Source organism: Anser brachyrhynchus (genome assembly GCF_964034855.1).
Source record: "Anser brachyrhynchus genome assembly, chromosome: 1".
NCBI lineage: Eukaryota > Metazoa > Chordata > Aves > Anseriformes > Anatidae > Anser > Anser brachyrhynchus.
The window spans coordinates 191,329,260-191,352,026 of NC_137694.1; the positions used below are offsets into that span (position 1 = coordinate 191,329,260).

The window sequence follows — 22,767 nt, forward strand, 5'->3', positions numbered from 1 at the left end:
CACGGGCGGCAGCTCCCCCCAGACCCCCTGCTCCTGCGTGGGCTCCTCTCCACGGGCTGCAGCTCCGGCCCGGGATCTGCTCCGGCAGGGGTCTTCCACAGGCCGCAGCCTCCGTCGGTGCAGGTCCACCTGCTCCACCGTGGTCTCCTCCACGGGCTGCAGCGTGGAACCCTGCTCCACCGTGGTACTCCATGGGCTGCAGGGGGACAGCCTGCTTCACCATGGTCCTCACCACAGGCCGCAGGGGACTTCTGCTCCGGCGCCTGGAGCACCTCTCCCCCTCCTTCTTCACTGACCTTGGTGCCTGCAGGGCTGTTCCTCACTCCTCTCACTCTCCCAGCTGCTGTGTGTGGCACAGCGTTTTTTTGTCCCTGACTTAAATATGCTCTCACAGAGGCGCAAAATAACATCACTTATTGGCTCAGCTCTGGTCAGCAGTGGGGCCCTTACCAAACATGGGGCAGCTTCTAGATCCTTCTCACAAAAGCCATCCCTGTGGCCCCCTGCTACCAAAATCTTGCCACATAAACCCACTACACTCACATAGTGTTGCATGTCTGGTATATTCATTTTAAGGATTAAAAACCTGCCTCCTTCAGAAACATTTCTTCCACAGACCCTTTCCTGTATCCTCTCCAGCTGGAATAAATCTGCTCATGTGGCTGTGGTGAGTGGGATCTCTGCCACCACAGTAGATGTCCCTTGAGGTGAGATGGGTCTGGAGGATGTGGTGGAAACAGTTCTACCACCACTTGGCTGTCACTTGTCTGATGGTCTTCTGAAGCTCCCAGCTGATCGTGGTGTCTTTCTGCACTTTTAAATTAGAGATCTTAATTTGTTTTCACTTTAAAAAGTGTCTGTCAGCCTTTCTTCTGCCTTGCCAGAAAGACAGTTATGACAATTTCCACTGTCGGATACACAATTCCACTTCAGATTTACAGAGGTGAAGGGGAGCCATAAAGAAATGACTCCCCACGATAATTTAGAGGAGTAAGTTTTAAACCTTGGGGAGAAACAGTAAGAAATAGATATTGCTCACATAGGCTTTGTGCAAGCTTCCTGGAATGTAAAACCAGACAGAATAAAAAAGGCCAAAAGGATGAAAACGTCTCTGGCTCCCTTTCATTCAGCTCCTCAATGTCCTGCTCCAGAAACCAACCTGTCTCACCTTGGAGCTGTGCTGATCGTATATCTCTTTACAGTTCTGCAAAAAATGACACAATTTTCTTCCAGGGGACTTCCTTGACGAAAGCAGAGGGAACAAAAAGGGCAAAGGAACATCACTAAACTCTCTGAAATTCCCATTATACGTGAGGACAGGGGCACAACAAATGTGGCAGAGAACATTTTCTGCCAACCCCCTTGATCTCACAGCTCTCCAGTGTTCAAACATCACTAAGAGCAAGAGTGATTTAGCTTGAATATTTGCACCTCTCAACATTACTTGTCTTCAATTAGAAGTTGGTGAATGCTTTGTTGAAAGCTTTCCCTGCTTAGCTCTGCAAGGGCAAGTTGACCAAAGCATGTCATGAGTTCATGTTGAACTCACATACGTTTAGCCATTAAAAAAAAGTTAATTAAAAAAAAAAAGAAGAATGGGAATATTTCATTTGTCCCTTTCAAAATTCAGTGCTTTGATTTTTCATTGTAGAATGAGTATCCATTTCCAGAGGTACACAAGGTTATTTAAATCATATTTTTAAAAGTGTAAAAAGATTGAGAACAAATGTGCAGAAAAGATTCAATTTGTCAGAACATTTTTCAAGAGGTAATTTCAGACTGACCTCAAGTCACTTTCCTCCATTAATGCTTGGATTTTAAGTCGACTGAAAAACAAGCTGAAAGTCCACCCTTTCTTTCATGGCTGCAGATAATCATACAAAAAAGAAGAGGGCACAATAACTTGTCTGTTCCATACAGCTGTGAAGCATTAAGTCATCTGTCCTCATCCTTTTATATCTCTGTATCCCACTATTTTGGGCTCAGTGTTTGCAAGAAGAATTGGCTCAATGTAAAGAATTGGTGAAACGTAGCAAAACACCAGTATGAAAAGTGCAAAAAATTGGTAAATTCAGCCATCTGGCCAACTCTTATTTATTAGCTGTTCTGTTTACTTTTTCACAAGCTGTGTGACCAGGTTTTGTTCTTTCAAATTTTTAAAGGATGTCTGCTCTGTGTATTTGCATTTGCACAGGAACATTTAGTATTTTCTCTGTTTTATCAAGTTTCATCCATCTGACCGGAGAACAGAAATATTACCAGGTGGTGGGGGAACTCATGAGTGATGGAAGTGCAAAGTGACCTCCCGTCTCTGTGGCTTGTGGGTGCTGGGCAGGTGTATGTAGTGCACAGTGTAAGATATAATTCCTCCTCTTCCAGTCAAAATCTTGGCTTCTGCCTCATTTGCCCTTTCCTCTGTTTCTCGCAGAAGGCAGGAGAGACCTGTATGTTGAATTGTGTGCTCATATTGCTCTTATTGAACATGCAATGATTGTGAATGCAAACGGAACTTTCTGTACATGATCAGAAAAAGGCCTAAATTCACTGCATAAATTATTCACAACAGATAATTCAACCTGTTCTCATGGGAGAGTGCAATGAATGTCTGATGATGTTATAGAAAGAAAAAAAAAAAACCCACTCAATCAACTAATTCTTCCAAACAATGAAGTCAACAGCAAAAGCTTTTACTAACTTCAAAGGGGCCAGAACCTAGCCCCAAGCCAGAGGGTGGGGATGCAGCTTCTCTGTAGTGGTTCCCAGTTGTGTTTAGAGCTGTTTAAAAACCCAGACAAGTGCTTCTGCTTGGAGGAACCCAGACTAACTCCATACAGTCAGCATCAGGCGGCCAGGGTCCATGGGTTACTACAGCTCCAGCTGAAAGCAGGTCTCCTCCACGGCTGGGTGCAGAGCACGGCTCTCAACCTGAAATAGCCCTGCCTCCATTGTGCTGTGCCACCGAGCCAGTTTGGAGCTCCAGATCACAGGGTGGCTGGGGGTGGAAGGCACCTCTGGAGGTCACCTGGTCCAAACCCCTGCTCCAGCAGGGCCACCTAAAGCAGGTTGCCCAGGACCTGTCAGGCTGGGTTAATTTACTTTGCATCTGGAGTAGATTTGCAGCTGGTGAGAGGTGTCTGTGACCAGTGTTGCCACCCTGACGTGACTGTGCCACCACAGCCCTGGTGGCAGCACCCTGTGGCCACGATGCAGGGACCGTGACCACACGCAGTGAACGCGGGGTGTGGGTAAAGGCTTGTGTGGGGGCTGCCATCGTGTTAAACCTCCTCCAGCAGGAGAAGCAAGGGGCCACTGTTCACCAGCGGTGGGGGTCTTGGGCACTGGGGAGAGACAGGGCCACGGGGTCCATGCCACGGCTGCGTGGCACCAGGTCCTCCCTCAGCACCCGCCCGCCACGGCGGGCCGCGCAGGACGACACGGGTTAAGTTACATAAACCCTTCTGAGGAGGGGGTGGAGGAAGGGGCGCTGCCGGCGGGGCTGCGGCGGCTCAGGTTGATCGAGGGTGGATGACAGCGGCCTGGCGCAGGCCCACGGCGGTGGAGGAAAGCTGCTTAGCCCCCTCCGGGTTGCCATGGAGACGGGCGGGCGGCAGCGGGAGCGGCGGCGGGGCTGTCAGTGAGGCACAGCCACCACCGGGCACCACCGGGGCGGTGGCGGCGAGGAGGCCGCGGCGGGGGACGCTGTGTGGCGGCAGTCATGGACTCGCACTGCGACTGTGCCGAGCCCCCGGCCGCCGAGCAGCAGCCGTCGGGGAAGATTAACAAAACCGCCTTCAAATTGTTCAAGAGGAGGAAAGCCGGGGGCACCATGCCGAGCATCTTCGGGGTGAGGAGCAAAGGCGGGGAGGGGAAGGGCGCGAGCAAGGCGGGGATGGTGCGGAGCAGGACGCACGATGGCTTGGCCGACGCCGTGCTGGAGGGCAGCAAGAAGGAGGACCAGGGTGGCGGCGATCCGCAAGGCAAGGATGCTCAGAGCCGGGCGGCCGGCGGCCTCGGCGTCTCGCCCGGCAGCTCGGTGGCGAAGTCGCACAGCTTCTTCTCCCTGCTGAGGAAGAACGGGAGGACGGAGAACGGCAAGGCAGAGAATGCGGATCAGCGGGCTGGCGGCAGACAAAAGAAGGGGCTGAAAGGGATCTTCAGCAGCATGCGATGGCATAAAAAGGACAAAAACGGCAAGGAGGAGAGGGGGGAAGCCTCGGAAATCCAGTCCGGACTCATTATGCCGGGGTCTCTGACCGCCAGCTTGGAGTGCATCAAAGAGGAGACGCCAAAATCTTTGTCTGAAACTCCAAACAGCGCAGGAGACGTCGGTCTCGAATCGCTGCATGAGAAGCACACCTTGGCCGAGGAGCCCCAGGTGGGAGGTGGGGAGTCGCGGGACAGCAAAACCCCCCCCGGCGAGGACCCTGCCGCCGCTGGAAGGCGACCCGAGGAGCTCTGCCGCGAGCGACCGGACCTGGGCACCGGAGAGGTTGGGACTGCGAAGGATGCGGCCATAACAGGTGACATTCCAATAACGACTATTCCCCCTGTTGAACCTCACTGTGATAGCGGTCAAGAGACGGCAGCCGCCCCTGACCCTTCCTCTATTGATCCACCCTCAGAGCAATCGATTGATCGTATTTGTTTGATGTTTGCTGACGTGACTTCACTGAAAAGCTTTGACTCTCTTACAGGCTGCGGAGATATTATTGCGGACCAGGAGGAGGATGTGGGCGGCGGGAGTGGCGGCTGCGAGAAGAGCACCCCCGGGGTCAGCAAGCTGGGCGCCTCCAAGAAACACCCCACCATGGTGGCCTACCAAGGAGGAGGGGAGGAGATGGCCAGCCCGGAGCAGGTGGATGATACATACCTCCAGGAGTTCTGGGATATGCTGTCGCAGACAGAGGAGACCCAAACAGGAGGAGGAGGAGGAGGGACAAAGACACCCGAGGGGCTGAAGGAGAATCGAGGTACTGAAGGGGCCCATAACAGAGTGGCAGCGAAACGTGGTGGACTCAACCAGATCCCCATTCACCTCAACCACAAAGAGGAGCAGAAGGGCAGGGAGAAGGAGCAGCATGAGGGTGTCCCGAACAGTGATGAGGGCTACTGGGATTCCACCACCCCTGGTCCTGAGGAAGATAGTACCACGAGTATCCAGAAGGAGACCATTCCCAGGGACAGCTACAGTGGGGATGCACTCTATGACCTCTATGCTGAGCCAGATGAAAACCCACCAGGGAAGCCTCCGGACGAAGGGGTCACCTGTGTGCCACGCTCCAAGCCCGTGTCGCCAATAACGACCACATGCTCACTGAAAACACCCTCAAGCACAGTGAAGGACTCCAAGATACCCATCAGCATTAAACACCTTGCATCACATCCAGCCAGCCATGGAACAGACACTAGTAACAGCCATCACGTTGCACACCATCACCTGGCCAAAAGTGAGATGCACAGAACAAAAATCCCTGTCTCTAAAGTACTAGTACGCCGGGTTAGTAACAGGGGCTTAGCAGGGACAACAGTGAAAGCTGCCACGTATCAGGACAGTGCCAAAAAATAACTGAATAGTAGGTGGAGACCAATTTGGACAGCAAGGTTGATGTGTGAAAATCTGCATAGGAGGCTACAAATAATGAATTCGTTTTGCATCACCTGAAGAAAGGCACCTAAAAGGCTTACTTCAACAGTACTCCATGGGCCTGCACTTCTGAATCCCTTCTTGTAGTACTGTATGGCTGAATACGAAAAGTCAACTTCTTTTCAAGCACTTTTTTTTTACATTTGTATCTTTTTTCCACAGCACTAAACACTGGGGAGGTTCATTTTACATGCCTTTGTGGAAGCAGGACTTGGATTATGAACCTAAAAGAGCATCTTCCCTCATGCAAAGCAGTGCCATGAGTTCTTCAAGCGAACAGAGTTACAAAAGGAGCCACACGAGAGGTTCTCCACTACACTTATCTTTTAGTTATTTCTGGGGGAGGAGTGGAGGGTGGGTGCCTGGCTCCAAAAATGGTGTTTGCTCTACAAGATGTTGGGAAAAAATGCCAAGCAAAAAACAAATAACCTAACAGGTATTTTACCTGATGTGGGAATGAGAGCACTGCTCAGCAGCAGACTTGACTGACTCGTGTGCAGTAGCTAATTAACTAAGGCGTTAGGTGGACTTGTCTAGCAGGAAAACATATTTTTATTTGTCTGTCTGTTTGGTTGGTTTTGATTTGCTCTAATGTAAATGGGTAACAGAGACACCTGACGTAGGTTCAGATGTTTACATCAATACTTGTCCGATAATGCATACAATCAGGTTCAGGGAAACATTTTACTAAATGCCAATATATACACACTGTTCACATTTATACAATAACTTGCTTGCCATGTGTAAATATATACATATTTTAGCAGATTTACTCAATGCTACAGATTTTTTATAAAAAGAAAAATCACCTGTCTGTATTATCTAGAGTTTAAACAAAAGTTAGTTTTTATAGGTAGATAATTTTACAGTTCTAAAGTGATAGAACTTTGTGTAAGTACCTTAAATTAGAGCAAAACTCTGTTTTGTATGGGCTCATGCATCCCCAGATAAGTAAGTCTGAAGTGCTGATTTAATTCCAGTGGCACATTCCGTGTGTCAGAGCTGAGGTTCTGACAGCGCTGACATTGCAAACCTCTATTTTCAGGGGTTTAGACAAAGTTGCTCTGGGCTTAAACCTTACAGAGAAGGAACCCAGGTAATAAACATGTTTTTTAATTATTATTTTTTAAAATATATAAAATTAGTTTTTGACTATTTAAAGAAAGTCTGGGTTCTTGTTGCTTTTTATTTTCATTCTAAATAATGTCAGAATAATTTTACTTTAAGAGAGAAAAAGAAATATGGTAAGGTAATGGTCCATAAAATGGTCTGATGAGCTTGGATCTTAGGAGAAATGTATTAATGGCCAGGATGTTTTTGAATAGTGGCTATTATACATGGGCATTGACAACATTTCCAAGAAATTTAATAGGGTTTTAATGTGCCTGAGGACATATTTTTATGATACACTGAAAAAGCTCCCAAAAAATCACTGAAGTCTAAAGGTAAATATTATGTATTTACAAAATATTTTGATATAAGTATTTAATCATCAGACCACAATTAATATAAAATATATACTCCAGTGTATCTGATAAATAATATACATTTTAAAAATATACATGTCTATATTATGCAGAGAATCCTAAATTCACATAACTGAAGCTAATGGGTCTGATCTTACATAGGAGTTGATTTTATTGTCTCTTAAACTGAAAGAAAAAAAGGAAAATAAATATACACAATATACATTTGAAGGATATTAAGGTTATAGATAAACCATAAAAAGCCAGGAAACACAATAATAAGAATGTTTTATTTGTGCAGTTCACTGGGGTAATGACTTGATAGTCACAAGAGTAAAACTGGCATTTAGGGTTGAAATGACTGCAGGATTTAATACTGAACTGCAGCACCCCAGCGAATAGGGAGAAAGTGTTCGTTTTTCTCATCTGTCCCCGTTTTCATGGTTTAAATAAGAACCTTAATACACTTCAAAGATTATTCTATACGTTTTCTTTATGACATATATGCGTGTGGTTTCCTACATGCCTACTCACACAGACACGTTGTACATATGCATGTGTAGTCAGAGCGCGCCTCCTCCTAGCGTACATGCACACAGGCAGACATGCACACCCTGCACACTCCCACCCGTGCAAACACGGCCACGCATGCACACTCCCATGCACGGATTGAGGGGATGTACCTTAAATCTGCCGCAAAAGACGCTAGTGATTATTTCCTCTGCCTGAGAAGGGGGTTTGCATTTGGCCTGGCTCTGCTTGTGCATTTTAGAAAGTTAAAGCTGAAATACCCTCAAAGGGATGAATGTACAGAACGTGGAATATTATCCTGGTGTTCACCCCTAAGCCTAACATCCTTTTTTCTGTTCTTCTGTTTCCATTTGACTGTAAGGGACATGTCTTTCCCTGCATGACAACTCTGCAGAAAAATCGTAATTCCCCATTTTGTTTCATGGACAAATTGTACAGGGAGATTCTATAGGGTACTGGAAGTTGAGAGGGCGGGAGGATGTGGTGGGCTTGGGTAATACCGTAAAAACTGGAAGCACTGGTTGCAGGTAGTATCAGTGGTGCATCCTTTGAATCACTTGAAGATGTCAGCTACCATCTCTACGGGACTTGTGTGTGGCAATTGTTCATCGTATGCATTTTGTTTGCGTTGTGGCATGTATGTATCAAGAAACCAATAGAGTAACACTAGCCTAGCTCCCTCTCACGTAACGACTAACAAGAATCATCATTAAAATGCTTTGGCTTCCCTTCATTTTCTCTCTCTCTTTTGTTTTCTGCCCCATTTTCCTTCCTTCCCCTGCATGCTGGCGCACAGCTTCCTGCTCCGTGCTAACCCCGGTGCCGAGCGGGAGGTCCTGGGCTGGCTGCCCAGCGCAGGTTGGGAGCACGGCCATGCTCACCTGTGAGGCCAGGTGCTCTCTGGTCACTCTCTGTCGCATACCTAGTGTAAGTACATGTTGCAGATCTCCCGGCGGTTCGTTTGGCTGCTTGCTATGTACATATTTTAAGGACAATCATATCCTGGCGAGGAAAATGGGAAAGGAACTTGTAGTAGGGTGTCAGTGTTTTGGATCGTCATGACATGATGACATTGATTCAGGGTAACGGTCGTGTGAGAGTAAAAATACAATTTAATGCTCAGATTAACTTTGTATTTATAAAACTCACTTTTGTCTTTAAGCCATCTATGTTAATATTTCAAAAGGTAATAGAAAATGTAATATTTATTAGGGCTTTCAATTTCCATAGAAATATATTTGTATAACTCCACACAATGCCTAAAACAATCACTGAAAGGAGGTTCAAAGGCTTTCTTTACACCTATATTTAGCTCCTGAAAGATCCCTGTAAAATACTGTGAGATGCCTAACAACAAACAGTTAATGGCTTGCTGGATTTAGAGGCTGAGACATCAAGAGGTAATAATAGTCCCGAGGCATTCTGTGGTGGTTTGCATCCTTATTTATATTACTGTGTCCAGGCATATATTTTCCTTGGCTTTGGTAGGTATCAAGGTAGAAATGGTGTTCTGAGTCCCAAAGATAACATTCCCAATTTTGTAATTGTTTTGATTTTCTTCAAGAATACTTTTGTTTTGTTGTTTTCTTCATTGTTTTGTGGTCTGAGTGATGCTTTGTAATGACCAGCTTGTAAGTTCATAAAGGATTTTATAGATCAGAACTTGGCATTTAGTTCTATATACTCCTTGCACTTTCAAGTCACTGCTGGTAAATTTTGTATGTTCTTTGGCTATTTCTATATATTGCGTAGCATTTTATAGCTATCTACAGTGATTTCAGTGGTATACATTCCTGTCCTATATATCAGCACAAAAGATTTCCCTTTGGTAGCATGAAATGATGTTTTTGTGGACTTCTTTTGTCATGATAGGAGTAAAGTTTTCTGTATGTGTGGCCTGCAACAGACGTAAAGGGTCTTACGTTCCTTGTAGTGCATATGCATTTTGCTCTTGCCAGTAATAGGACTCAAACACATGTAATAGGTTTCAGAAGAAATTACATGACTAGAATAAGAAAATCTATGTTCAGTCTTATTCCATCAATCACCAGCATTTCCTTCATCCACTGTGACCATCCTTACCACCATTCACGGTAGTAGAGGACTGAATTTTAAAAATTACATGCACAGATGTACACTATGAAAATTAATTCACTGATTATTTTTTAATGAATCTTACTAAATTATTTATCTAAGCTAAGCGAATATTGCACCAAAGTCTTCAACACATCTGATACAGATGGCATTTTCAGTAAGATGCTGTAAGTGCAGATGAGCCAAATTAACAGGCTTTGCTTAGCAAAGCAAAACCTAGTTGTTTTTTAAATTTGCAGCACTGACTGAGCCTGCAGATCAAAGGGAGCCATTGATTCTGCTACATGGCCGTGCTCTGAGTTTTTTTTTCTGGCTGCTCTAATGGACTACTTTCAGAAAAGGCTTTTCAGCAAGATAATGGTATGAGAGAGACAGTTCACGGCAACAATAGCCACTTACAAGGCAGACGGTTATCTAACAGCGATAATGTGGGACTTCAAGCAAGGTGGCCTGAAAACGTAGCTTCGTAGTTATTAATATGAAAGGCTGAGACTTCTGTCTTGGAAAAGCAAACTGACACCAACTCAGAGACGCTGCAGAAACGAGTCTTGGCAGAGTTTGCACATAATGGTTTCTGCAGTTGTCTTTTATTAATGTTGGGTTTTCCATTTTTTATTTTTTTCCTCTGGTTTTGGTTTGTGCTTTTGTGTTTGTTTGCTTTGTTTACGTTTTCATTACGATGACATAACCCCATTTGTCCGCACAGAACTGCACAATGACTGACTCTTCTGAGATATGATACTGAGAATACACTGTCAGTCGTCCTTCAGTGGCCTGGGACTGGTCCCCACAGAGCATCCCTCTCTTCCACTGAAGAGGGATAGGATGTTTACTGTGAGTAGGAGGTATCTGAATCTATCCAGCTGTTTGTTCTTGGGGTACAGCTGAGTTTTAATCTGATTTACAGGTAATTTTTTAGCTCATCATTAGCTCACATCTTGTCTTCCCTGTGAGCATCTCAGCTGGCAAGGTCAGCATTGATTTCTGTTTCCCATGTCTGTGTTGTAGAGGAAAATGGAAGAACCATTGCCATATGCAAAGGAATAAGAGCTGTAACCACCCAAGCCACATCCTGGGCACCTTTACTCCTGCAAAAGCACGTGGTTAAAGCTCTTCCTACCTTAGAGGGCTTCTCCATCCAAAACTATTGCCTGGGACCATTTTTTTTCCCCCACTCTGTCTCCTGTTTCCTCTCAGCTGTACCGCAATAGCTTGGGAAACAGATTTTTGCCCCGACACTCCATCACTAGACAGCAGGAACTGCTGCCGGTGTATTCTTCACAAGGGCTTTGCTCCTACTTCTTGGTCTGGAAAAAATGAATTCGTTTTCAGAACAAGCTGCAAAGATATTTAAAACGGAGATGTCTGCTGTGTGATCTCATACACGTGGGTGAGGATGTTGAGTGCTATTTTGCAAAGTGGAATATATCCCTCCACTTCTCTGTTGTGCACAATTTAGCAAATCTAGCAGGGAAGCGTGTCATGCTTGTGGAAAAGCCTGGAGGCTGTTTGTTATGGAGACTGTGCCCAGATTTTCTTTATCTTTGGTAAGAGCTGCTTTTCTTTTTCCTTTCTGTAGATACTTAAATAAATAGACCCAAAGGTGTACTGGAGAGAGGAAAAGGTTATATACTTCACAGGGCAAGGAGTATGAACTGTTCTGCTTAGAGGCTTCTTTTAGCAATGGCTAAAAGAAAATTGCTTTGCCTGTAATATCACATCCAAGCAGTGCTCTGAAATAGAAGCTAATGCAGCTATGGGCACAAAGCTAGAAAAGCAGCATTTCAGCATTTGCCGACAAAATCTGACAATCTCTTTCTAAGGCCCAGTTTCTGCTGTGGTAAATCTTCCATAGTCTCCAGTAAGAACTGGAGAATGTCCTTAGGCTCTTAATTTTGAAGGAAATAGGAAGTATTACTTAAATAAGTCTTCCCTTTTTCTAAGAGATGAACATTATCCAGGTGATTGTGCAGTCTTTGATATTACTGTAGTTGTACTTTCACTGGTCTAAATGCAAAACATGTCTTTCCATTGTTTTACCATCTTAACAAGCAACCACTCCTGCACATAACTCCAGTGCTCAGCATGTTTAAATTACAGCTAACACAATCACTGCCTTCCTTAATTTAACTTGTGACGGCAAAAACAGGACCAGATCCTTTCCAGAGCACTAAAACCCCTGCTTATGGTGTCATTGCTCTTGTTTTTTATACAGTAAATGATTATCCCTCCATTTTATTGTTTCACAGCAACATCTTAAATCTGTTTTAAAGGAGAACAACACACAGGGAACTGAATGGTAAGAACTGGAACAGCTTTTTATTATTTTGGATGATGTTATATTGAAACAGTTGGTCTTTCAGTATCAGGTTGTTTCCATGGGCTTTTTATACAGATGCATTGGAGGCTTTGAACATAATATGCTCGTAAAAGAAAATTGGCTACATCTGCTTTGAATTAAGCCTGACCTTAAAATGTAAAAGCCATGCAGCTGGTGAGGCTTCTCAGTTAATTGTAGCTCACAGGAAGGTCTGCCCACAACTTACCTGCACCCCACGGACCATGGGAGAGTTTGTCATCTGTCCCTTTCCGTGTGTCCTAGGGGAGTGCAAGGTGGGCATCTGCCAGACAGGACAGCAGCAGCAGGAAAAGCCAGGGCCAGCGATGCACTGGGGCAAAAGGGCTGAGATGGTGCTTGGGAGATGGGATGAAACAAGGGTTGAACTGCTGGTCCTGGTGGAAGAAGAGAGTTAAATGTAGACCAAGGACAAACTGGGCACGAGTGCTCTGGGTTGCAGCAGCAGCACCAAATCCTAAGTAAGGCACAAGTAACTTTCTGCAGCACATGGCCTGATAGAAGCAATGTTAGCTTTCTTTTCAAAAGATGGAGCAAGATTAAAGCTGTTACCTTTGTGTAAAATTTAAGTAAATCCTCTGCCATGGGACAGATTGCAATAGCTCCATCCACCAGCACTCCCTCTGAAACCACTGGATCTGTTAGCAGTGGTGGTTGGTGTTAACACTGAGCGAGGACCCCATGATTTGGCCAATCTGATTTTTCTTTGCTACTTTTGTCAGCCGTCTCAGGAAAACTCTAGAGTCGTGGCTTCTAGCCCTGTTGAAATGGGGCATGAGATATGAATGTGGTTGTTGGAAAACACAGATTCAGTAAGTCCAGAAGTTACAGAACAGCTTCAGTCTATTATCACAGCCCAGCTCTGCTGAAATATCATGGTGTGCCTGAGGAAAATGTAGCAGGGGCTGCTCCGCACTGCATCTGACAAACTGATGCTCTTGGGGTTTCCTATGTGCTGAAAGGGACAGATGTGTCCTGTTAGAAGTCACTCAATCTATTTTTACTAGTCATATTATAGCTGACGGATCATTGCTTATTACATTTGTCCCTCGTGTTTTTTGTCAGCCACCCCCATGAAGGCAGCATGTGACCTGTTTGAGATAATGAGCGAATAAAGCCAGACCTCCTTGCTCTTCTTATCTAAAAGGGTTGCGAATGATCTGGCGAGGCTGTGTGCACCAACTTTTTCAGAGTACAAGATCAGGCTGCTCCAGGGGGTGTTTATTTAACACACTGTTAGACGTGCTCTGCTCCTTTCCACCTCTGCAGACTTCAATAAATTAGTGTCTCCTCAAATTAACTCTGTCCCAGCCAAAACCATGATATCTGTATTCTCAACATATGGAAAACCTGATAGCAATAGATCAATAGATGTCTTTCTTCCCTGACAGTTCACGAGGATATACTTAATCAGTGTTTATTTTATTTTTAATTCTGTAAATATTTATTTTGGTACTCTGTGTATTTATTGGCACTGGTTCTGGTGTTTGCTTATGTGTCATTGTAAATGTTGATGGTTTCAATAGTCTTGCTTCTAATGAATGTAAGGAACTCAGACTAACTGCACTTTTCTTCCATTCAAAAATCGTACAGAGAAAAATATTTCCACTGTCATATTATGTGTTATAATGAATACAGTTAATAAAATTGGTTGTCACTTTTCATTGATGAACGTGGAGGTCACTTTTTGATGTTCAAGTTGGAGCTAGAGTTGATCTATTCAGAGCTAGATTTGATCTATTCAGTGCACTGGAAATCACTAGGCTTATGAAAGCAAGACATTGGAGAATTATGTCCCCAAAATAGCATAAAAGAGAATACTTGGGCATGTGTGCACTTTCATTTCAATGTAGAAATGCCTTTAGCTCTTTTACTAATAACATCACAAAATAACTAGATTAAATTTGCTGCTTAGGGGAGGGCTTTCATAAATCTGAGTGAGTTTTGGTCTTCTGCTCTTTCCTCAGCGTGTTTTTTGTTTGTTTTGTTTTGTTTACATTTAAGTCACTGAGACAATGGAAATGGACCAAGTCTCATTATGTCTTTCAAATCATCTTCGCTTTGTGGTCCATCTCCTAGTTGGGAAGCCAGCAGGGAAGCTGGTTCTCTTCGAACACATCAACTTTGAAGCTGCAGTTTTGTCATAAGATCTAGAAAAGTCAGTCCAAAAGCTGGGACTTGACCACTATGACTATGAAGTGACATTTCGTAGAACCTCGATTTTGCAACTTTCTCTACATTTCATGCATTTCAAAGATGCTTAAAACATTTGCATCAGTCCAGTTTTAACACTTAAGTTCAGTTTCTTAGCTCAGCTGAGGTTCAAAAGGCCTCCCCCTTGTTACAACACGCCCATGTAAGATACTGAACCTGACAGGATAAGAACTGAGATAAAATCTGCTTGAACATTTTCAATGAACAACAAAACAAAGGGTATGAGAAAGCTTATTATGCAAGTAAAGAGCAGGACATGGTGACACAGTATAAATTGACCCTATGCTCACAAAGCATAACTCCTCTTTCCAGTAGTTGAAATGAGGCTGAAGAAATGTTTTCACAGTGATTTAATGCACAAAAAAAATTACATTTGGGCCTTCTCAGCCTTTGTTCCCTATTGCACTTTCATGTCTTCTATCCTATGCATCTGGAAATAGAAGATTTGCTGTTTAAATTATTCCCTGCTGTAGATGATTGTCTAGTGACTACCTTGCTTTTGTCCAAGTATAGCTGCTGGGTTTTTGAAGGCCAGAGAGGTTGCAATGAAGTATAGAGCAAAAGTACAGCCTTGTGAATCTTGATAACTGCTTATGTGTGATGCAGCTCTTAACACCTTCCACAAAAGCAGACTACAGTAGGCTGGCAGATCCACTCAGATGGAGAAAAAAAAAAAAAGTGTGACAAAACCAGAAGACCTGGCTCAAAAATTATTTTTGAAATCAAGATGCTGAGTTTCTATTATTCGGCTAAAAGTCTCTTCCCAAGTAATAACCAGATCAGTCGTTCCCAATAGTACTTCTCCATAGCCATCTTACTGGAAAATTGGAGTTCCCAAAAGGTTTGCAATGGAAAAGGTGGCCTGGAAATCTTCCTGTGGCCAATTCATTGAAGCTGAATGCTCCATCCATTTCTGCAAAGCTATCAAGCGAGAGAAGAGAATATTCTTGACTCCTAATAATCGGTAAGAAATATTGGCAAGACTAATTGACCAGACAACTGGTTGTGAGTGACTACTAGTCTCATTTTAAATCCTTTCCTTTGAATCGTGGTATTCCCTTCTGAAGTGATCATACAGAATTTGTTTTCTAGGGGCTCGCATTGAGCAGACGCCTGCTCCTACCTACCACATTGCACATCTGCTTCCAATTAAAACCATTCCGCAGTCCCCAAAGGGGATGGGAGAGAGGCTCAAAGGTTTCTGCGAAGGGTTATTTCAGCAGCCATGGATGCTGCTGTGGCAGATGAGGAGCAAGAACCTGCTTCTAATGACACATCACGCCTTTTGCTCTGCAAAGACCCTGAGCACTTGACTCAGACACTCAGTTAGATGCTGGGAACAGGAGGTCTCTTGTTCTCACTAATGAGGACTTGTCCTTGACCACTATGTGTATTTTTCCAGCTTAAGTAAACCGATTGTTTTAAAAGATATAGATGGAAACAGAGTCCCTAGCTAAAGTTTTAAATAGAACAAGACAAGTGCAAGGAGGAAAAGACTGGAGTTTGTTGAAGTATAACTCCCATGGCTACTCCAAAGAGTAACAAATAATCCATGCCGATAACAAATAACCTGTGCGTCACAGTACGAGTCAGGGACAGGCTCTTTCTCCAGCCTTCCTTGTTGGTGTCATTTGGAATTCGATGCAGATGCTGAAATAGTGGAGGAATTACAGGTACCGCAACATCAGATAGTGGAGTTGGTGGGATACTTACACGTGTTATGTTTCCATAAGTAACCGTGTGTCCAGTTTAAACCAACTTTCATTTTTAGCTTCTTCTTTTTTTTTTTTTTTACTTTGTTTTAACTTTATTTATTTATTTATTTATTTATTTTAAGGGTGGACAAAGATACATATGCTCAAAAAAACTGGGGTACTGGTATTCTTCAGCTGCAGGATACCACAGCATGGGAACAAGTGGTGCTGAGCTCCTGGGAGCAGATAGGGCAGCTTGCAGAATGCAAAGTAAAAAAAAAACCCCGTGACCACAGTATCTCAAGGACAGAAATTACACCAAATCTGTATGCCATGTAAAGCACATCTGTTCCATTCCTGCCTAGCTATATTTGTTCACCTGAAAAGATGAAAATACAACCAAATTTTGCAATAAAATAGTTTTGAATAAATGTGGATGAATGTGTCTTAGTAAACATGGGTAGTGAAAAACCTGCCCCTGGTTATGGCTGTGAAGATACTGGCTAAAACCTAAAGCGGGCATGAAGAACATCTATTCTATTAAAATGATGTAGAGGATCAGAAATAAGGGAGTAACAGAAACCAAATGGATTGAGTATTTCTTAAGAGAAAACAAAAACAACCCAAAATCCAACCAGTCTTAGTCTATCTTTACAATAGGAATATATTACATCTACCTCTGTCCTTCAGTTTCTACCCTTCACATTCTGCACTAATAGATTTTGTTTACTGACAGATAACAAATCAAACAAAAGCATAGCACTCACAGTGAAGAAATCAATCCTGCTATTCCTGCTATTCTTTTCCTTATAAACATTTTTTTTTCCCTGTGACAATAAATTAGGCTTTTGACCCTTAAAATTAAAGAATATCCAGTCATTATCATGCCATATTTGGGGTCTGATTATGCAGCCACTGCATCTGAACAGCTTCATCCGAATCAGTAAGAAATGCTCCTACGCAGTAGCTGCATAAAGGGTGCTTGCACCCGTTGCAGTGCTGCCTATTGATGCTTTCTCAGATGCTTAGAATGCTTCTGTGATCACTACATGATGTTGAATTTGCCTGCAGTTTTTTTTCTTATAAGTTCTGAAAGAAAACCCCATAAATCTGCAAGTTTTATGAAAAAACGCTTGGACCAGATTACACGGTTAAGTTGACTTGTCTACGCCGAACCTTAATTCTCTCTCAAGATGTAACATGTATTCAGACTGATTTAAAATAAATGACTGTATTGGAAAACAAAACAGACATCAGAGCACAAGCACAAAGGCAAATGTCAGCCCCTGGCTCTGAAACAATTGGGATCCTCAATCTGAGCCATGAAACCTTACATTTCTGCCTGAGCTCAGGCAAACACTCAGCACTATTTATAGCACAGCCTTTTACTACCCTTCTGTTAGAATAGGCTTCATCGGAGGATTTACATGACTAACCAAAAGCAAAAGGCTTTTGTACTTCGTTTCCATAAGAGAAGGCCAGTGTGAAGCTGGTGTTCACTGGGCTGGATTACAGAAACTATCAGTTACTAGAAAACCAATTATTAATTCAAAGGCATCTGTTACCATGGCATAGGTCTCCTCTTCCCTCTCCATGCCCTAGATTTAACACCAATGATGGGAGCTTAGGGAAAGCTCAAAGAGAACGGTTCTTACCTCTGAAAAATAAGATGCATAGTCAAGGAAGACCGCCTGTTTTCATGGCAACTAAGGAGTAAAGGGTTAAGACCCAGGAGATGGCTCTGAACCAACAGACGGCACAAAAGACTCCTATTAGCAAATCAAGAGCCCAATGTGCTCTCATTTCCCCCCTTGTATCTTCAGTTAAACCCTTTGGGCCACAAAGTTACTGTTCATGCCAAGGACAACAATTGGCAGAAGGTGATTAGTTTGGATTCTGCTCCACACTCTGAAGTCTCAAGAAAATGAAAACCAACCCTCCCTTCACCCTCCGCTTTGACTTCCAGGGCCAGGCAAGCCTACCAGCTAGTCCCCATCCTTTCGTCTCACTGGGCCAGCTGCGTTTGGCCAGGCTTTCCCCAGAGATGCCCCTTTTTCACAGATGCCTGCCTTTCCCTGCCTTCCAGATGGCAACAGGCTTCTTAACAAGCTCCCCAATTCCTCTTTCCCCCGTTGGGACTTTTATTTCAGTGTTATCTTGTCACATCTGTTTCTCTGCGGTCGGATGACGTGCGGGAGCACATCACCTCGTGCTTCTTCAAGGGGGAAGGGACCAAGCTGCAGCTCCCAGGCTGTTCCAGACCTTCCCGCTGGAGACGTGCCCCCATGCAGCAAGGATTGCTGATGCCCTGGTGGGCCAGTAACAGCCCCAGCTGCCGAGCAGAGGCAAGGAGCACTTTGTTGAGCTTTGCAGGCTGCTTGTTTCCTTGTCTCGATCCTCTTCACTGAACTTACTCTCTCCTCCCTAGAGCTTTTCTGCACGGCTTCGTGAGGCATCCCGGTGCTGTTACGGGGCTGTTTGACATGGCTGGGGAAGGAGAGCAGGGTAGGGGACAGCAGGTTATGATACACTTTCACATGTGTTCTCTGTGACCTTCAGCGCAAAACTGCACCTCTTTGCTTTTTCCACCTCTAAATGGGGATGATAGTGATTCTGCTGCAGGAGAGGCGTTGCGGGGCTAAATTCTGCATGTTTTACCCCACTGTCCGTGAAGTGATGTGAGATGTTAATACACCTGTCCCTATACCTGGCTACAAAGGCTATTGAGACCAGGTGGCTTTTCTCCTGTGTCCTGCACAGCTTTTGCTGATTGCTACAGACAATTTTATGAAACCGATTGAAGAAACACCAGACTAGGGAGTAATGCCAGTTATACAGGGGTGTTTTAAATGCCAGTCCTACAGGGGTGTTTTGCTTCCTTCCTCACTTCCACTTTTTGACTTAGGATGGCAGCAGCAGTTGCTCATTGCTCCCACCACGCTGCCAGAAAGCAGATATCCTTGAGATCTGATGAACCTGGTGTTGAGCCTCAGACAGTGACTCAACGTCTCTGGAAAAGGGCAGCATAGGAACTGATATATTGGTTAAACTGGTGCCCCACCCCATCAGGCAGACTATTGCCAACCACAGCTGTCAGCAGAGAATATATGTTATGATGACACATAAAGGCCCTATAGTGGGTAATCGTGCAGCACCTGGTTGGCAGAAAAGGTACCCCATTAGCTTCAGGTAGTGGTTTGTCTCTGTTTTGATAGAAGTTATTTGTATCTCTCATTACTACAGAAGAAATGATTCCCATTTGCATAAATACTCACTTTTAGAGAATCTTTTGAGGTTCTTTGCTTCAATAATATCCTGTGGCTATGAGGTTCCACGCATCAATCATGCTCTACTAACAGAGAAAGAAAAAAGACCCCCGCAAGATCTGAGAGAAACGCTGAGGAAATCTGAGGTGGTATGTAATCCTTTTTTAATTGGGCAGCCTCAAAAAGAAAGATAAGAGAAGGAAACCATCCTGGTGAGGTGCACGATGTCACCCTGAGGTTGGTTGAAGTTGCCTCATTACTTATGCAGGACTCATGCATTTACAAAGAGGAAAGTTAATTTTATTTTTAGGGATATTAGTCTGGAGATAAAAGGGATCTCCCCTGAGCTGGCTGCCCGGCTGGGTTGCACAAGAGCATTGTGTTGTAGAACGGACATACTGGAAAACCTAATGCTGAAAGCATTTGTTTCCAAATCATGTGGTGCTTTTTGCTCGGGTATTTTTTCTTGGGTTTATTTTCTCTCTGTGTTTCAAAGGTCAGCATTCAAGAGCTGGGTGCTGCCATGGCTGGACCACTGGGCAGCTGCCATCAGCAGCTTCACATTGGGAAAGGCTGCTGCTTCAGCTCCCTGGTGCATCACCTGTGCCGAGGCGTGCTTGTTAGATGTTATATCCCAAGAGATATGCTAGTTAATTTACCAAGGTTTTGCTGTGGGCTCTATTTCAGTGACTGTTTTTTGGTCCCAGAGCAGTATCCTGAGGGCTTCTCATCTCACCTCTTGGGTGTCCTCATAGGTGTTAATGCTCTGTCCTGAATCATCTCCTACAAAGCCACAGAACCACAGAACAGTTGAGGCTGGCAGGGCCCCCTGGAGGCCCCTGTTCCCACCCCTGCCCAAGCAGGGACACCCAGAGCAGGCTGCCCAGGGCCACGTCCAGGCGGCTTCTGGAGATCCCCAAGGAGGAGACCCCACAGCCTCTCTGGGCAGCCTGTGCCAGGGCTCCGTCACCCGCCCAGCACAGAAGTGCTGCCTGGTGCTCAGAGGGAGCCTCCTGGGTGCCCGGCTGTGCCCATGGCCTCCTGTCCTGGCACTGGGCACCGCTGAGCAGAGCCTGGCTCCGTCCTCTCTGCACCCCTCCGTTAGATATTTGGCTCATCCCTGAGCCTCCTCTTCTCCAGCCTGAATGAGATGTTTTCTAGGAGAGGTGTCAGAGGTCACAGCACTTCCAGAACCACACTGCGGACATGTTCCAGGGCCAGGGGCTGTCCTTGCTCAGCGCTGTCCCCACAGCAAGAGGAAGGACACACAAGCTCTCACACTATGCGGGGTGCCTTGGGGCTGGGAGGTGTGCAAGGGTGGCAGGGGGGATGGAGGGATTTCTTCCTGTGCAGCAGCACCAGCTTGTTCTGCCTCAGACTGGTGCATAACAGAGCTCACAGCAGGTATGGTGGAGCTGATGCCGCTGATGGCGCACATGAATACTTTTCTCCACACCCCAGCTCCCCCGTCTTCCTCCTGCTGGGCACTCCCAGGAAGGGATCCTGCGTGGGGTGAGCCAGCCCACCTCTTTGCTGGGCGTTTGCCCATGGGCATCCTATGGGCAGCCTCACACTGTGCCAGTGCAGTGAGGCCTCAGCCATGGCCAGGATTTGGTGGTGATGCTCAAATAGGGTTGGTGAGACAGTGAGTCCTCCTGCGTGGCATAGCTCTGTCCCCTCTCAGTGCCTGAACAACAAGCTCTTCCCTCGTCCCCGGCTACCGTGAACTGAGCTGAGGACACAGCGGCACTGCGACTGTCTCCTCGGCTGCCCTGCTTGCGCTGCACAGCACAGAAGTCACTTGCTGGAGCATCTTCTGCTCCAGCTGCTCTGGGTGTGGGAGAGGAGCCCTATTTGTGGCTGCTGTTCCTGTCCAAGCCCCTGCTGGCTCCGGGGACCATCCTCCCCTAGGCACATCACTCTGCATCACCTGAAGCACATCAGCTCTGCGATATTATTCACCACCAACACGAGCGATAACTTCCTACCTCTTATCCCCCTTCCTGCAGCTGTTGCCAGCCCCTCCTGTACGGTTCAAGGAGCACACCCGTGCCGAGTTCCACATACCCACAGCAGGGCTGGTTTGCTGCCGGGAGTCCCAGCAGTGAGACCAGGGCTCTGCCCCTGCTTCCCAAGGGCAGCCCCCAGCTTTGCACCTCGCTGAGGCCGGGAGAGGCTCAGCGCTTCCCAGAGGGCTTCGAAACACCCCCCCGGTGTTAGAAAAGCTGCTGCGCTTGCACGGCACAACTTCGACTTCTGTACAATTTTATAATTTCCTTTAATTGCTTCAAGCGCTCTGATTTTTATACCGTTGTGAAAGGATCTTTGTTTACAACGATTGTGGAGGATAATATTTCTAGCATGGGTAACCATGGCAATGAATAATTCTGTTCTCGGGAGCTGTGCCAGCTGCACTAATGCCTTATAGTAGCACTCAGGCAGTTTGCTAATGAGAGACGTCTTGTTTGTTGTAGGAGGACATTTTCCCCTTGTCCACGCATTAGCCTGTAGTTTCTTAAAAGCACATTCTTCATCGGTAATGCTTGGAGAGAAAAACTAAAACAAACCAAGCAAATCTTGGTTATAGAGCTGCTCTTGCATGTAAGATTTTCCTGTTTTTTCTCTGAGATTGTATCATATGATATGTTGTTTAAGGGAACTTTTGCCATGCAATAGTCTGCTCTGTTTTTATTACCACCTTCAAAAATAAGGATGAGCTTAGGGTGCTGTAGAGCAGCTGTCTGTTGCACAAAAAGATATCACCCTGTAAACTGCTCTAGTCAGATATGTGGCTTCTATCTCTAGAGGAAAGAGTTGAACTATTTTAGAAAATTACTTTTACAAACAATTTGATTCGAGTAAAGAATCATTTTAAAATTATATTACTTTATAAAAATATATGTAACACCTTGGAGTTGAGTTACTTCGACACCAAAGCATTGAGATTGATTGAAATATTGTCTCATCTATGTACAAACATGATTGTTATGTATGTTAAAAAAATCTGTAACACATATATTTTACATGATTTGTGATTTAAATGTTTTAAATTATTTTAACAATAGAAGTTCCAAAATTGAGTATTTTTAGCTTAGATGACTTGGGAAACCCTTCGTTCAGTGGAAACTCTTAGTTAATAGCTAAACTACAGTTCCTGTCACTGCCTGACCTGTGGTCTCTGAGTATAAAACCAATCTGGTGGAGTAAAGCATCCTCTCTTGTTTTCAGAAAAAACATTAATAATCCCAAGTTTATTATCCAAAATAGGTATCCTTAGGAAAGATTTATGGAGTAACTGTTGAACCAGACAAAGAAGTTTGGAATGGTTGTAACTCAAGGTTTCTTGAAAAGCATTTCTTGTCCTTGGGTCTTGGATCAGAGAGAAAGGTGAACATGTCCAAATAAAAATCACACCACAGACCTTCAGCTTTTTCCGCGTGTTGCAAAGTGAATTGGTCTCTCTCTATTATTATTATTATTATTATTATCATCATCATCATCA

General features: G+C 44.8%; 1 protein-coding gene across 2 annotated transcripts; it reads left to right on the forward strand.

Annotated features, from left to right (window-relative positions):
• The first annotated feature begins 2,959 nt into the window (after window positions 1–2,959).
• On the forward strand, window positions 2,960–13,754 carry AMER2 (APC membrane recruitment protein 2). Of its 2 annotated transcripts, none has more exons than XR_013945477.1 (2): window positions 2,960–5,949; window positions 11,985–12,034. XR_013945477.1 is itself a non-coding variant. In XM_080577327.1 (2 exons), exons 1-2 carry the CDS (start codon window positions 3,716–3,718, stop codon window positions 5,564–5,566), a joined length of 1,677 nt encoding a protein of 558 aa, XP_080433453.1. In that variant the 5' UTR covers window positions 2,986–3,715; the 3' UTR covers window positions 5,567–13,754. The 2 variants fall into 2 exon arrangements, 1 of the variants encoding a protein (XP_080433453.1); XM_080577327.1 differs by having other exon boundaries at window positions 2,986–4,520; window positions 4,695–13,754.
• The last annotated feature ends 9,013 nt before the right edge of the window (window positions 13,755–22,767 follow it).

Coding starts and splice junctions, on each gene's coding strand:
- AMER2 (XM_080577327.1), top strand. CDS start 3,716: ATGGACTCGCACTGCGACTGTGCCGAGCCCCCGGCCGCCGAGCAGCAG. Junction 4,521..4,694: donor GAAGGATGCGGCCATAACAG/GTGACATTCCAA, acceptor ACTCTCTTACAG/GCTGCGGAGATATTATTGCG.